Raw genomic sequence first — 18,194 nt, 5'->3', positions numbered from 1 at the left:
TTATGTTCAATTATTTTTTTTTGTAAAACTGTATGTTTCCTAAATAAACTAAAATAAAAAATAAACTAAAATAAAAAAATAAAAAAAAATGACCCTGAACTTCTTCATCAAAACAATCGCAGAAGCACTTTAAAATTAGAAACATTTTTAGTTTTCAAGTTTTCTGATTTAACGAATTGCAAAATAAAACACGCTTTATTTAAATTGTTCTAAATCTAAATTGACCCAATTGTCATTAGTAGAAGTAGAAATAAGGTATTCAGTTACTCTTCAGTACTGGGTTACTGGGGATAGTGGGACAAACTGGATCTGAATTATTCAGTTAACCAACGAAATCTACAGATTGCCGCGATAGGAGGTAGTTATCTGTGCAAATCACTCCTTGTTTACTTCAGAGTTATCGAAATCAGATGTAGACAGAGAACTTCTTCCTGCTTTGAAGGTAAAGTATGCAAAATATCATCAATCTCGGAATAAAAATGTAGATTTAAAAAAAATCTTTTTTTTCTTTACATTCTGGAAATGTATGTTTCTTATATATATGTTGGTTATATACGTATACTTTAAAAAAAGTTTTAAAAAATTTGGTGGTGAGTTTACACTCCCGACAATTTTAAAAGACAAAACAGCTGATAAATAAACCTAAGACTTCGGACTCGATTAACTCGAAATCGAAAGCTCAAATAAAAAAAGTTATGCCACAAAACTGACTCCAAATATGATGTAAATTCACTGGTTACCCGCTTGTTCCATGATAACATTTTTTAAAATTAGTTTTTTAGACTAAAAAATAGAAAATCAGTAGTTATTGGACAGCTTGGGTCGATGTGAGGGTTGACAGTAAAGAAAAAAAACATCAAAAAGCCACCGGAGACCAAAATTTCATTGAAATTTATTTTTTGACAACACAGTTTTTTTTATATTTATTCCCTTAACAACCTGTATTTAGATAGATCATTTGATTGAATAATAAGAAATGAGAATTTGAAGTATCCCAATAGATTCCGAAAACCAAGAAAATAGCACCCGGATGGTCTAATATATATGTATATTAGTAGACAATATTAATTGATGAGTTTATAATCTCCCATTTCATATCCATTTACTTGAGTTGAATGGCCCTTTTAACTGCTAATCTCGGTATAGAGAAGCCGAGGCGATGCATGAATACTGACGAATCAATCAAAAGCTGACACTTCGGAAGGAGAACTGTATATAAAGATAATAATTCGGAAAGGATCAATAATTAATTCAGGAGAAGATATTGAGCAAATTTATATGGCAAAGCCGGCGTTATACCAACAGATTATTCGAAAATTTAACAAAAATAAAAGTATGTCTTATATCAAAATCAATTCAAAAAAATAAATTAAATCTTCAAGAATATTTAAAAAATCAACCCATAATTTTTTTTTTTAAAAACTATCATACATCTATTGCCAGTGTTTGGCCTTTTAAAGATTTTTTTTAATGATTTGACTGATGATTGAATCTTCAACCCAGGGACTGGAGTCAACCGCGCTTACAACACGCTAAATCTTAAAATTGGGTAGGACCGAAATTTATAACATGTACATTAACTCCTGTAATGTCATCCAATTTCAGAGAAATGCGGATAATATATGACATATTAAACCCGCGTGATTTCCACCAAAGTTAATAGAATGATTTGTCATCGACAACGAGTGTTTCTGCTGGATTTCAGCTCGATCGGCTGTCGGGAAGTGGGTTAATTTCCGCTTTTAAGATTTGCATTCATTCATTTCCAAACAAAACATTGAAATTCAAATGACGTAGTTATAAAAGCAAATTTTCTTTGAAAATATCACACTTTTATTATAAGACGAACTCCGGGTGGAAACAATGAGCTTTCTGATTAAAGTTAGTGTCTGTAGTCTGGGACGTGGCCGAGCTTATGTACTTGTAGGTGGTAAGTTAGTGTCTGTAGTCTGGGACGTGGCCGATCTTATGTACTCGTAGGTGGTAAGTTAGTGTCTGTAGTTTGGGACGTGGCCGAGCTTATGTACTCGTAGGTGGTAAGTTAGTATCTGTAGTCTGGGACGTGGCCGATCTTATGTACTCGTAAGTGGTAAGGGTTAACTAATATCTTGACGAATAGTGGCCGAGTTCACAAATGCGTCGGGTTCAATTCTTCTGCTAAATACTCTTATGTCCTCCATCATAGCATAAGCAAAATCTTCCACTTATAATGAAAAAATTATGAATTTTTCAAATGTTGTCAGGTTATTCGTAGCTCGGGAATGCTTGATAAAAAAATGACTGTACACAATAAGTTTTCGAACATAAAGTAATTCTAAACGGAGAAAACTTACCGATGTAAAATATTGCTAATTTATTAAAAATCTTTTCAAATTATTGTAATCCGGATAAAAACGGGATTGCAGGCCTTTAACGGATAAATTGATAGGTTTGAACCGATAGGTTTCATAAAAATTCAAATATTTTCGCATTTCGTCATTATATATTATCAGGACAAACGCAGGTGCATAAACACATGTTCCGATTTATTGGAATGTACTAAAAGTTTAACAGAAAATGCAATCATGCAATCCAGTTTGAATACGGATTTTTATAAATCAGCAATACTCATTTTTCTCAGTGTATCGCTGAAAAGAGCAGAAATGTGAATATTAACAAACCTTTCAATTCCGCGCAGTCTCGGATGACGATGCCTCTTGGAGAACAGAATACCACCGCCCCAGGCAGCCTGCAAGAAAAATATTCACGAGTAATGTAGGGGAACGTACGTCTAAATGTATGCACGAGACAATCGAGTATGAATGAGACAGCACGATGGTGAATGTGAGAATAAAAGCTTCTGACTGTTTTTCGTCTTTATTAACCTAACTTTCGAGCTTGCACATACTTTGATGCTTCCGAGCGTGTTTTAGCATTCTCACAAACGTCTAGGAATCGAACCCAGGACCTCTTCTTTGCCCGATCACTTCCCCGGCTCCCGTGGAAGAGCATTTCCCGGGCAAGGAAGAGATCCTTGTTTCAATTCATAGATTCTTTTTCTGTTTCACATTTTCGTTTGAGAGTCGTTAATATTGTCTTCAATGATTAAATATTACAATTTGAGATTTGACTCATTGGTATATTCCACTATAAATATAAACAAAAAAATATATTTTGTAGCGGCTTGACTTTGCAGCTCGTAGTTATCATCAAAAATACTAAATTCGGTTGTCTAACTACATACATACTGTAACTCTGGTTCAATGAACTGTAGAACTTTGATTTGCATTGAATTTAAGTGTATTATAAAAATGAAGGATAAAAATTGAGGAAAAGGTGAAGGATTCGGAAAAGTGATAAAGTAGGTACTTACTTTTAATATTTTAAAAGAAAATTATTTAATTGTTTTTAATTAATATCACAAACATCCATATCTCAATAACAAACGGACTGCAATCTTTAGAGCACAAGCGTCAGGTAGGTATGCTGTCCTTGTTATATCGGTATTACAATGGAAGATGCTCCGAGGAACTAGCGTCATTGATCCCTTCGGCACCGGTGCGTAGTTGGGATACACGCCAAACGCGTGCCCAACATTTGTACACGGTTGACATTTGTCACATGAGAACGGGTCGCTTCTACGATTCGTTCTTAGGTTCAACAGCTCGGCTGTGGAACGAAATGCCGGCCTCTGTGTTTCCTCCCTCCTACAACTTGGGACTCTTCAAACCCATGTTCACTCCTTCCTCTCCACAAAAAGACCCTCCACACAGCATCCCCAAAGATGATATAGGCCCCGAGAGAAATTATTTTCTTCAGGGCCTCCTGGGTGGAGTTAAAAAAAAAAATCTCATGATTTTTCACTGTCTTGTCAACATGAAAAAATACCATGAGCAAAGAAATGAATTGGGGTAATTTTTGTTAATTTCCGCAGTGGCGCTAATGTCACAATTATTTATAAAATATAAAAAATAGTAATAAACGTCAAAACGTGAACTTGCTGACAAGAACAAATACCAGGAGCAAACAAATGTGATTGGGTATTTCTATTCGGTTATTAGTATAAACACGCAGTGCTCATTAAGAGTAGTTATTAAAAGTCATATTACAAAGAAACCATTATTATATAAAAAAATTAAAGATCTATTTTTTTAAATTTTTCTTGTGATTTACACGGCTACCAATCACTTATCAAATAAAATTATATCGGGTCTTACATCAATATGCAGCCAGCAGTTATGACGTTCGCAGATGTCGGCCATCTCGTCGATGGGGTCAAAGGCTCCAATCACAGTGGTTCCAGCGGTGGCGCACACGAAGAAGGGGATCTGGAGAAAATACAATAAAAGTGAATAGGGAAAAGTGGTGGAAGAACTTGGCATCTAAAAAATGTCTGCATACAGCGTATCCTAAGATGCTTTGGGTAAGTTGCTTGCTAAGGTTTGCTTTAAGGGTGTTTTAGGCCATCATTTCAAATTATGAAGAGAGTGAAGGTATGTTTTAATTTTGTTTAAATAGGCAAATTTCAAAAATATATGCAAGATTGAAGTCGAATTCAGACTTAGAAGATATGAGATGTTGAATGGAGGGGAGGCAATTTTAGATTAGGCTTGATAGAAGAGAGGATATTTGTTAAGAGACAACTAAAAATATGTGATCTAAAGTTCCCACTTCTAGACCACTGAATGTACAATATGCGAAGTCAAGCAATTGCATTTTAAAAAAGGTGAGTGAGAACGGAACAATGTCCAATCCTCATTTGAATAAGTGAGGAAATTTCCTTTTGGAGAAATGGAGGAATTTTAAATCACGATTTTGATGGGATAGTCCTTTGCATTGAGACAATTTTCGAATCTGGAAAAACTCTTGTTCACGGACACAGTGGAAGGTAGAAGAAGTAGAGAAAGATGACTGGATTAGCTAGAGTGATCAAATATCACAGGCGTCTGGAAAGTCAGAGTTTTGCATTTAGCCCAGGACTGTGAGAAGTGGAGAAGCCAGGATCATCAGAGCAATCGGAGTGAGGTTCAGGGTGAGCAAAGATGCAACAACTTTAGACAAATATATAAGTGAGCCAATGGCATATAATCTTAAACCCTCGAATAAGCCGTTGGCGCTGGTATAGTCGGATAACATGGTAGAGTGATGAATAGTCGAGAAAAATTAGATTGTGCCTTAAAAATAGATAAATATAAAATATTCTCGTATTTTCGTATCAAAATTTTTATTCTATCCAGACTATGTGACGCCTCTGGAATCTGTTCCAATCGTAAGTATAATCTAATTTGACCAAAAATCTAAAGTAATGTAAGAAATAGTAACAATATTGACAACTAAATAACACTATTTCAAAACCTGAGTTAACCTCACTTTTCAACATTTTCTGAAAACCGTCTGAAAATCGTTATGTCTGTCTCCGCCAATCTGCAATTAAACAGCAATATTTTAAAGTATGTGTAGATACATACGTTCATAGGAAACCATCTGAAATAGGTTTCGGTTATAAACAAACCAAGTCTTACTTTTTCCAATTACTTTTGCATTTATTAATTACTATCTGACGTGTACCCGGCGTTGGTGGGGGTTATCCTTAGGAGATAGACATATACCATCTGGGATTCTTCTGTAAACCTTTTAAAGATATACAATTCCGCAGTATATTATGTTGATGTATCTCATAAGGTTTAGCCAGAGTTAGCAATGTAGTGCCCGAAATATAATTTTTTGACTTGATTATAAAGCATTGACTTTTCTCTACTTTCTACAAATATAATATGCATATATCATATATGTAAACCTTCCAGAAGAAATTCTGTAAATGGTATTGAAAATCCTATGAAAATCCGTTGCAATTTTATAAGAACTAAGCGCACAAACAGACAGACGGGGATAGCGATGTTATTTTATACTATTTACAGATTTTTTATCTCGACACTCCAACCATCATATTTACCTACCATTATAAAAGCCTTTAAATCCTTAAAAAATTACTTTCAATCCTTAAAATAATATCTTTTTAGTCGTATACCATAGCTGTCATATCATGCAAATGATCTCCAACATCACCAGCGATATCTCCTTTGAGCTTACCTTCCATTAATGCCGATGAAGAGGTTGATGAAAGCATCATGTGCCAGGAAAGAGTTCAGACGACTGGTAAGACCATTCAGTATCCAGATGATGATTATTTAGTTACCTGTCCCCTTCCTTTCCTCTCTAGGATCAGCCTCTCCAGTTCACTGGGGATTAGCCTGCCCCTCTCGTCGCTAGGCACCATCACACAGTTATCAGTCCCCAGTCCGCACACAGCGGCGCAGGACTTCACGGAGTAATGGCACTGTAACAAAAGATAAAGTTACATGAGGTTGTAATGTTCATTTTTGGATTTACATCATGTTAAGATGAACAGCGAATATAATCTGTTGTGAAAGGATTCTTGAAATTAAAACTCCTTCTTCACATCAAACTCTGTCTTTATTAGACAAAAAAAATATAATCAGGAACGATTGTCCGGGACGGCCTGGAAGCTAACGTCTTCTCTATTATGCTTACAAAATCTTTCTGATTCTCGACCTATCGCTTTCCACCGCAGTGGAAAGGATGGATTCATTTATCCGTCACTCCTGGACATATTGACCCCAGATTCCTACCCACCCCTCAGAATTCTCTCTCCCTCTTTTTTAAAAGACCCTTCACACAGCATCCCCAAAAATTACAAATTGTGGAGCTAGTGAAAAAAATAAAAACTTATGAAGAAGAAATTGGGAATAAAAAAGATGATACCAAAAGTAAAAATAATAATGAGAAAACCGACGAATCAAAGTGACAATAAAAAATACACGGAAGACAACAAAGAAAATAGATAATGTAAGAACGAAATTAATAATGTACTAGAAGGTGTTCACCTGATCAGACGTGAACATCACCAGCTCCCCGTGGATGCTCTTCAATCCCTTCTCCTTGTAAGAGGGGAACTTCTTGTGCCTGGCGGCCAGGAAGGCGTACAGGTTGGAGATGGAGCCACCTATTAGAAATAAAATAATGAAACTACTGAATGAAACAGAGAAGGACGTAATGACAGAAATGACTGAAACAGATTAGAATATAGGGATTGAGATTTGAATATGAATACTAAGTTTGCAGGATAACTACAGCCCCCGAAGAGTTCTTGCTCACTCAAGGAACTAATAAACTCTAGCTGCTGTTACATTTTTTTCACTACTTTTTTGTGCCAAAGGTTGTGGTGTTCACATTACATTGACCCGCCACCTACATTTAGGCATTTCAACACAAATTCGTCCTGCAGGCTTATTATAGAGAAGCCTATTTGGTGTACTTCTATCTACTACCACTCTTCAGATACTTTGTAATTTTATAAGATATTATGTAGTAGTGGAGGTACCTAATTTTCAATGAATGATAGCACGTCTGCACTAAGCGAAACGCTTAGTAACTGATTGTGTAAAGTAAATTGTTCCAGAGTGGATATTGTTGGGTAAACAGCATTGGGTAATTAATTGGCGGCTCTTCAAATAATAGGCATATGAAACAATGTACCTCATGTATTTATTAAAGAATTTTACATCTTTGACTTACCAGGGGCCAGGATAGAATCTCCAGTGTCCCAGCCGATGATGGACCTCATCTTCTCCATGACGATGTGCTCCATGAGGATGAAGACTGGAGCGATTTCGTAGGTGAACATGTTGGTATTGGCTGTTGCGGTCAACCACTCTCCGGCCATGGACACCAGGTCCAGGCCACATGACAGCTGGTTGAAGAAGTGAGGGTGGCCTGGAAGAAACGCAATACATTAGATTTACCAAAGCCACAATTTTAAGATTCAAAAATTCTCGATCTATCTCAAAGCTGCCTATTTTAATTCTCCTTCTCTTTTATTCTAATTATCTTTTTTTATGGATTTAATTTAATTTAATTTTGAATGAATTCTTTACGCATACTTCTGAAGCGAATATCTACTACGCACGCAAGATCTACTATGTCATCGACCAATATGTCTATTTTACCTATTTTACAGGAGGACACAATACAGTTCTCAATATTCTCATATTCATTACTCATATTATATCCATTGATCGATGAATTGCTTACTAGACACTCTCGAAGAGACTGCATAAAGGGGTCGGACCGCGAGACTGATGAAGACGCATTCACCCAACCTCGTATCAGTTCTGTGTCGGTTTGTGAAAAAATCCGAACTACTAATATTCCAAGCAACATCTGCGCGATATGAGAGAGAATCGAGAAAATCACGATATCCCCCCCACCTCGGGAAAAGCCTACTTAATAGTCTCGGATAGACTTTTTAGAGAAACTAGACCATTGCACCACGGCGACTGTCAATTCAGAAGATAGAAATCAGGTCCACTGCTGTTAAAACAAATTAAAAGAAGCAGCATCTGTTAATTAATATCCTAAAAATGTGGCCACACTTGTTTCCATCCCGAGGGCCCCAACCTTCCGACCTTCCCCCAGGGGAAAGTTACCGATCTGATACCGATTTTTCATATTTCTCAAACTGTAAATACTAATAATATTTAAATTGAAATAAAATAATTAAGTATAGAGAAATTAGTAATGCTCGGTGTTGGGCTGTGTTGTGTATGGATTCTTGAAATAATAACTCCTTCGCGACAAAAATGTCTTTCATTTGGACCAAAAATTATTTTTGTCAGGGACGAGTGCGTAAGACGGCCTAGAGGCTAAGTCCTAAGTCCTCTCTATTACACCCTCAAAGTCTCTCTGACTTCTAATTCTCGAAACCTCTCGGATACCCGCGATGGTGAGGTGACCCTGTATACTACCGACATCTGTCGGATAACTCTATAATCTCTATGATCTATCTACACTACAACCATCTATGTCTCGTAGCTTGAACTATCACACATTGTAGGAAGCCTTTTTTTGGACGAAGTGACCGTAATTATTTCGGCCGGTGCAATTGAAATGGTATCGATGAAAGTGATAATTTGATCAGCGTTGAAAGCTTTGCATTTGGAAGGAAAAGGTAGAAACAATTTTCACTTATAATCTTATCTATAAAGCAGATTAAATTAATCAATAAAACCCTGATTGAATGACGCAATAACAACTCTCAAACGGCTCTAGTCGATGGTTGTTCAGATTACGCCCGCGCAACGCACATAACCGCTCCAAACTAACAAATAAAGTATTAAGCGGTCAAAAGGGTAACATAAAGTACGTAATGCAGCAATACGGGAGAACAGTTCACGAAGAGCATCAAGAAGGCGCGAAGTATTAGTGTCTTCAAAGAATCTGCATACGATTGCGGCGAAGGGTCAAAGGTATGTATGAGGTGATTTGGGACCCATAGTATATCATTTTGCTTTTTTATAAATGTGCAAGTAATTGCTTGGCGCAGGGAATATTTTTTTATTAAAAACGCAGCTGGAGTTTTCCAACGCACATAATAATATCATTATTAGAAACTGGGTGACGCTGGGTGATATAGGTACTATTATAATCACGATTGATTTTATTCAAGTTATTTTGGCAGTTTGATTGCTTATTAATTTATTTGCTAGTTGGGAGAAGCTCAGTGTAAACGATGTAGCCAATAACTAGTAGGTATATTTCCATTAAATATTAATTATCATAATCGTTGCTTTTTTCTTTGTATCAGCAAAAATCACAGAATGTTGAGCTTTGGTATTCTTAAATTTTACAAAACCTTTTCTCTCTGAAGTTTCTAACTCAACGCAACTATGTTCAGCTCACGACGTCATTTCCACAGTTTTGAAATATCGTGTTAAAATTTAAAGCACGTCGTCATATTTTTTGTTCTACATTTTCAATAAGAAAAAAAGGTGGTGATTTGTTTTAGATTACAATAAACAGGTTATCTTTTTGTTTTCATGGAATTAATAATTGATTCTGAAAAGTTTGAAGATCATAATCCTGCTTGATGGGGGAAGTCACTCCGGCCCATATTGTTCCCTGAATACATTATTATTGAAATATAAAATAGGGGAGAGGCGGGCAGGAGATTGCAGCAGGCTGGAGAAGAGCTTCTGTCGGCAGCCAGTGGCGGACAACAAGGTGCACTAATTAAATGAACAAGTAGAAAAAAAGAAATAATAATTTGGCAGTTTTTTTAACAATTTTTAAGAGGACTCTGCGATCCATCATCTTATATTTCCATCAAAGTATGCTCATAAAATCTGTCGAAAACGAAAATATGTATTACGTTCTGCTAATCATAAAATGTGCTTCATAAATGAGACCTCCATTATTGCACAAGCAATTTCCGTATACATTGAAGGAAGTAGGAGAAATTAAAATATTGCTAATCGTTTTTTTTCCACAAACAAAAAATAAACAAATAGACGAAAGACGAAATCAGAAAAAAACTAGTGCTTTATCGGTTTTGTGCTTCTTACAACCCACACTTTTGTTGAATCTATATTTTCTTTAATACCTTTCTTTGATACCCTTCACACACCATTCTCAAAGATAATATGGGTCCTAAGGTTTCCCTCAAGGCCTCCTTTATGGACTCATCTTAATATGTTGTTGGTTTTTTCAACTTATAAAAAAGATTGTCTACCACTTATTTGCCTAAAATCTCTAGGGACTGTTTATCAGAAGGTTGGCACACGCTCGCTGTGTATCGGCATTGTGGCAGGCCGTGTTTCGTGGGCCCGTGTCTATACCCTGTGTAAAGGGCAGGGATGCTATTTGAATAATCCTCCATCCCATTGAGCGGAGGACGCCATTCCGGGAGATAATCCACCGATTTGTGGATTGTGTGGGATTTATGGTTGTTTTAAGTGGATTGATTTTTTATTTACTTTTTAGCGGCTCTGATGCATTCAACTCCGGCCCTCATCCAATGGCGCCTGCAGTAGCTTGAATTATAGGCACCTTTCGAAATCTTTTAGAAGGAAATATTTAATTTTCTATTTTCTATACAGTTTTATCTTCTTCTAGATATTTTGGAGTTTTTGCCTGCTTTACCATATTGCCTTTTATGCGAATTCCGCACAAAAATCACAAGTGCGAAATAACAACTGCATGGAGCAAGTGGGACTGTGGCACCCCCCATCCGGATATGTTATGAGACTAGCGGGAGTAGGGAAGGGAAGAAGATGGAAGGAGATTGAGAAGTACCTGGCTATTAAAATCAGGTCACCAAACACGGCTAAATCCATTTCTAGCAATGTTTTATTATTACGCTGTTGTCGCCGTCTGTCCTGTCCTTACCATTGTACCCATTTGGTAAAAGATTTACTAAACAAATATCAAGATAACACCACTATGGGTAAAAATCTCCAGAAATTTCTTCTCAGGTAAATATAATAGTGAACTGAAATATGGCATGAATTTGAATTTATTTTGAACCCTGTAATAGCGCCCTCGGGGTCACTTTTCATAAAAAACGGCGCTATGCAAATCATCCAATGATGACTATTTATTATAATTATTATCACTATTTTAATAATTCACGAATTCATTTTCTAGTATTTGATTCCGATGTTAGAAGCAAAGATAAAAAACCCAGAAAACGATAAGAGATATGTTGCTCAACCTCAGCAGTTTATCATTTCAATTCCATTCTGGCGCATTATTTTCCAGCTTCCCAAGAGACCTGATATCTCCCCTTCAAAACATATCTTCTTTCCTGACACTTCCCTCTTTTTATAGCGTCATTTACTGCCAAAAAACTGACACTTCTTATCGGCGCACTCGCCCTCGACACCGAATATTGACATATAGTATTTATCATTATGTTTTAATATTATTTTTTTATTAACACCTAGGATGTATTAGATTGTGTGGAAAATGACAAGTGCTAGAGAAATTCATAACAAAAATGATAAGAGCATATTGAAAAACGATTTAAGTGTTATTAATCTCAATGCGAAATCAAATTATTATAAGAAATAATTAGTCGCCTGAAATATTAATACAATTTGAAAATATCTCCCGAGTAAAAATAAATGCCGCCGACGGGAATTGAACCCGCACTTTCTGATGTCGGCTTATTTGATTGCATTATTCAATATGTACTAGTACTTCAATCAACAATTACTCCTTGTTATATTTTTTCACCTGTAAACAACCAACTTTATTTTTGTAGGAAAGGCTTTGTAAGTGCTAAATTTTCCACTAGATGGCGTCGAGACATATTATATCTACATTTGTTGGTGAAATATTTTGAATTGACAAATATTATCATTTTTTTATTGATAAACTAATGTTTATACGATAAGGTTTTATGCATAGCACAAAAGATAACAAATTTTATTAAATTAGTTTATAATTATCAATATGAAATAAATATGATGTTCGATAAATTATGGTATAAATTATATTCCACAGAAAAATGCTAGAATTTATGGAATAAAATTGATCAGGTAGGAAGGTAATTAGTAGGAAATTACATTTCACAAGTATTTTGAAAAATTTTAATCTCAGTCACATTTGATTGAGGATCAAATCAACGATCAGCGCCATTAAAATTTTGATTTCAACACTTGAACGGTCCGTGTGAAATGCTGATTCTCGGCCCGTTTCACCATTTGATCGAGTTTTCATCAGCCATTAAGCATAAATGCATAATCTTTATAAAAATTGCTTGTTTTTATGATAAAACCTGAATAGCAATTTAGGTACTATCATAACTTCCTCTCCTCCATTCCCCCCTTTATTTCTTCTTTCGACCTCACAATGTACCCCAGATTGGGGACAGAACCGGCTTGCAGCCAAACGGCGGGAGTTGTATTAGCTATCATAAGTGTCTTGGATTGTTAACTCCTTGGCGCCTTAAGGCGACACAATACCCTGATAACGGGGATTTGCCCCGACGCTCACATTTTAATTATTTCTGATGAGCTTATTACAAAAATCTTAAATGTTTCTAGAGGGATTCGAAGGGATGCAAGTTATTTATATTTAAGATTAATAAAAACAGGACCTTACAATTAAATATATTATGTAAAACGATAAGTACATTTTATTAAATGTAAAATGTTGTAAGATAAGCGGCAAGTACCAGATTTTATTTTTCTAGACGATGAATTAGTAACTTCCCGACGACTCCCTCACAAAAGATTAGAGATTTTATTAATGTATTCATAAGAATTAATTAAAATAAAAACACTCGCGAAAATCCAATTTCTGGCCAGATACACGAAAAACGACCGCCAGTACTTCAAAACTCTCTATTGTGCGTAGTATATTTGTGTGCGGGTTGACAAGGAGTTACTACGTATTGATTCAGACGCCACGAAAGTTCCGGCCTGTAAGGTTGTGTCACCCGGCCCGTCGCTTCGGTCATTTCTTTTACGTATTTTTTTATTTAATCAAACGATTACTTTGAAATCTATTAGTGAAATTTTCTGTTTTTTATAATTTAACTTCTTCCTCAAGTGAGTAAAGGTTTTTTATATAAATAATAAATATAAATATAAATAATAACCAATACAAAAGAATACATTGTTAAATGCGTAAATGTGTAGGCACTTGAGAAAAAAGATGACACTAAAGTATTGTCGTTATGTTATTATATATCATTTCTAGCCCAAGTAGACTTTTTTACTATTAATCTTTTTTTCACGCGACGCGGCTGTCTGTCCGGTTGTCACAACCAGCGGCACAGAATGTTATAGAGTGCCCCTTCACTAGAATCGTTTTCCTAGTTTTATTTATTTACGCCCTACTGGGCTTTTACATTAATTTCTAATTATACAGTCATGTTAGTTGTAACAATGGAATATCTAATAAATTATGGTAAAATAAAAGGAGTTTTTTTACTAAGGAGTGGTATTCTCTTATATTTCAATAAAGTGTTTGTGAAGAGTTCGTTTCATTACTAATACTCCAGGGCAATTACCGATTCGCGATCGTAATTATTCCGGTAGTCCCAATTTTTTTATATGTTTTATAAACTGGTCCCCTGATGTAAAATCTGAGTTTCCGACCTTGGCACACCTGTGCTCGCGCCGCCATTTTGAAAAAAACCGGCCGAAATCGCTCCAAAATCTAGTTTTTCCAAAATATCTCATTCCCAATGCAAATTTCGGCTAAATTAGCTAAACAATTAAAGTAGAACATACAATTACTTACTACTTTTGTTTAAACAATTTTCTTCAATCTCTAATAGGTACCGAGGTAGAAAGTCGTAAAGGTGCGTATATTTTTGAAAAAAACAAGTTTTTTGCGCGACTAGCTTTTGTTTTTTGTAAATATCTCGTTTCCAGTACAATTTTGTGAAAAAATTATTGATACTAATTTTGTAGAAAATAAAATTTCATAAAATAAATAGGTATTTAATTTATGTGTTTTAACTCTAATATGTATCCAAGCTCTTATCCACCAAAACCAGTTAAATTACCCAACAACAAATTTTTGAAATTCGAAAGTTTTTTTCCATAAAACAAAAACTCTACATCGCAATTTTTTCTCCATACAGACAATTAGACATATGTCACCTATAAAGTACCTAAAGTCATTCGAATATTAAAAAGAGTCATTAATCTTTTAAGTTTAGATTGTTAGATCATTTGTTGTAGATAGAATTGTGCAATTATCTCCCCAAGTTACTGCACTTACTTACGTTGAAATGATTTTCAAATTTAAGGTAAAATTGAACCAATTTATAATAAATCTCTTGGCTAATATATACTTACGTTTCAGTTAAATATGGGAAAACAGAAGACAAAAGGAGTTTTATCCCGAACAAAATTACGGCACCAAGGAAAATGTTTAACGGAATGGAGAAGGTACTACTTAAATACACGCATAAAAATAGATCTTTGGGATACGTTTTTTACAGAACATAATTGTACAATGTCAGCTTAAATAATTTTATATATGTAGATATATACATATATACGCAGTCGATAAACTTCTGAGCATATTGAATTTGGAATATAAGAAGTAAATTAATTTTGATTTCCGGTGACATATTTTTATTTTTACCGAAATGCATTTTTTACACCAAATAAGCTCAGGAATTGTTGGTGAAAGTTTGTCGGGCATGTCTTAATACATCTCTAAATAATTAGGGAATAGAGACAGTATAAATAATTAACAATATTTCTCATTTTAGGAAAAATTCCGCAAGACTTCATCCAGATAATATTGCAAATAATAAAGAAAATACGAGTATTGTGTTAAACACTATACCGACACTCAACATGGTAATTTTTTCACAATTTCTGTAAATATAAAGTAAATAATATTAATTTTATATGATTAAATAAGCGCTCTAAAAAAATTAACAAAAACTGACATTATTTTTCAGCACGGACCAGAGATGAATGAACCTGAAAAGTTTTCACTATTTGCTGGCTCTAGTTCTTATGACACTAACGTGCATGCCGTTTCCAGCCCCTTATAGCTAGGTCTGACGCAGGCATGACGATTGTTGTCAACTGATATGTTCTTACAACAATAATTGTTGAAGAAAAATAAAATTAAGGAATGAAATTTAAAACACTTTACCTCTGTTTCAATTTTTGGCCTGGTTTTGGTGGATTAGAGCTTGGATACGTATTAGAATTAAAACACATAAATTATATACCTATTTATTTTATGAAATTTTATTTTCTACAAAATTAGTATCAATAATTTTTACACAAAATTGTACTGGAAACGAGATATTTACAAAAAATCAAAGCTAGTCGCGCAAAAAACTTGTTTTTTTCAAAAATATACGCACCTTTACGACTTTCTACCTCGGTACCTATTAGAGATTGAAGAAAATTGTTTTCACAAAAGTTGTAGGTAATTTTATGTTTTACTTTAATTATCTAGCTAATTTAGCCAAAATTTGCATTGAGAATGAGATATTTTGGAAAAACTAGATTTTGGCGCGATTACAGCCGGTTTTTTTTTAAATGGTGGCGCGAGCACAGGTGCGCCATGGTCGGAAATTCAGATTATACATCATGGGATCAGTTTATAAAACATATAAAAAAATTGGGGCTACCGGAATAATTACGATCGCAACCCCCTTTTTGGCGCTATGTGTACTGGCCTATAATACGGAATCCCCAAATATATCGACCATTCTCACATTTATAACCCAGATAACATGTAGGTACGTTTATAATCAACAAATCAATACAAAAACCGACCAATATCATATAACAACAAAGGCAAAGGCATATGGCAACAAAGAAAAAAAGAACAGGTATCCGCTAGTAAGCAGGGTGAAAAAAATCAAAGGCAGAATAAAGAACACAGAAAAAATGTGCAATTAATGCTTGCTTCTAGACTCTATCTATATTACAGCAGGCAATTTATACACTTGTATATACCCGTCTATACGTACTTATACGCTCGTGTGTATAATTCCAAAATTTGTTAGAAAAGTGAATTAACATAAATTTTCTAATATTGTTTTTATTTAATCACGAAAATACTTAATATATCAATAATCCGATGCCGAAAGGACCGATTTCACCGGAGAAAAATTCTGATTTAAACATATAATTTTATTATGAACGTATTGAAGTCGTAAAAAATTTTCAAATACATATTTCCCATACATATTGTTTTCAATTATATATCCGTAATAGAAATTTTAAACCGTTAAATATTTATGTTATAAACAGAAAGCCTACCTCAAACATTAACGAATTCTTAATGTATCATGAATCTATTTTAAATAACTGTATAGATGATACCCTTATCTTTGGTGATTTCAACATTGACATTCTTCAAAAAAATAATACATCTCTTAAATACATCAACACGCTAGACTCATACAACTGTTTCATATGTAACACATCCTATCCTACACGAGTAACAGATACCTCTACTTCTCTAATAGACCATATCATCTCAAACAGACAAAATATTTCCTCAACTACTGCAAATATAGATGCCTACCTAAGTGATCATAACATTTTGATATTAGATTACCAAAACAGCTTGAAACATCACACTAATAATAGAATACATTCTTTTTCAAACAACATCAAAACCGATAAAAACATGTTAAAAACATATGTAGAATCCCACAACTTTCCACACGAAACCACCAGTAATGCCAATAAAATCTATAATAATTTTAATGAATACATCAAAACAGCAATAAAATCATCCCAACATAAATCTGAGTTACGCATAGGAGACCAACGGAGGGGTAATACTCCATGGTTTGATGCAAAATTAAATGCACTTATCAAACAGCGCAACAATGCGTTTAAAATCTGGAAAAAAAATCAGCAAAGTGATATATTCACAGCACTGAGAAATAAAACAAGAAATCAAGTTACCAACTATAGAAGATATGCTAAAACCAAATACTACACGACTATATTTAAAGAAAACCTGCGTAATCCGCGACAGACATGGAAAATAATAAATGCAATTCTAACAAATAGCTCGACACCCCAGAAAGATGAAATTGAATGTCTTCTCATTAAGAATGAAGAAATAACATGCCCAACACAGATAGCTTCAACTTTTAACAACTTCTTTATATCAGTTGGGGAAAACTTAGCAGCTACAATTGCATCATATCCAGATGATTCTATCACTATAAACACGGATCAAAAAGCAATCCAGTCCTTATACAATATACATGGCCAAAACAAATAAAACAGAAGTTCTCAGTATCATCTCTCAACTAAAGTCTAATGCATCTCCAGGTTTAGATGGAATTACACCAGTGTACCTGAACTTTCGCAAAGATATATTAGCTGACCACCTTGTTTTTCTTATTAATCAATCCCTGAATAGTGGAATCTTCCCAGATCAACTAAAGATAGCAAAAATAATTCCGATTTACAAAGATGATTGCAAAAAAAATCCTTCTAATTACCGTCCTATATCCATCCTCTTTGTCGTCTCTAAAGTTTTTGAAAAGGTTATTAAGCTTAGGCTCACTAAATATCTCCTATCAAACAATTTACTCGCATCCCAACAGTATGGATTCAGAAACCAATCTAACACAAAATGTGCTGCCTTCAATTTTGTATACGCCCTCCAAAAGCATATAGACCAGGGTAAGCATGCTGCAGGCTTATTTATAGATTTAAAAAAGGCATTCGATACGGTTGACCATGGGATACTACTAAAGAAGCTAGAACACCTAGGCATAGTAGGCACTCCCCTGAAGTTACTGTGTAGCTACCTCTCTAACCGACACTCTCAGACCTTTGTTGGAAAGGGGACAAGCAGCATGGGAACGATAAAATGTGGCGTGCCTCAGGGCTCCG

General features: G+C 34.7%; 1 protein-coding gene across 1 annotated transcript in view; it reads right to left on the bottom strand.

Moving 5' to 3' along the window:
• The window catches only part of Gad1 (glutamate decarboxylase), a 106,152-nt gene that overhangs the window by 35,121 nt on the left and 52,837 nt on the right, over positions 1 to 18,194 (bottom strand). The window contains exons 6-10 of the mRNA XM_089648164.1: positions 7,576 to 7,773; positions 6,885 to 7,003; positions 6,176 to 6,316; positions 4,197 to 4,307; positions 2,661 to 2,728 (exon numbers count right to left, since the gene is read on the bottom strand). Coding sequence (XP_089504290.1) covers positions 2,661 to 2,728; positions 4,197 to 4,307; positions 6,176 to 6,316; positions 6,885 to 7,003; positions 7,576 to 7,773 — 637 coding nt within the window. The remainder of the gene's footprint in view (positions 1 to 2,660; positions 2,729 to 4,196; positions 4,308 to 6,175; positions 6,317 to 6,884; positions 7,004 to 7,575; positions 7,774 to 18,194) is intronic.

The sequence above is a fragment of the Hesperophylax consimilis genome, chromosome 27, assembly GCF_061612785.1.
Source record: "Hesperophylax consimilis isolate HC1 chromosome 27, BYU_Hcon_1.0, whole genome shotgun sequence".
In the NCBI taxonomy this organism is placed as follows: Eukaryota; Metazoa; Arthropoda; class Insecta; order Trichoptera; family Limnephilidae; genus Hesperophylax; species Hesperophylax consimilis.
The sequence above is the reverse complement of the archived record's forward strand: the minus strand, read 5'-3'. Positions and strand labels throughout refer to the sequence as shown.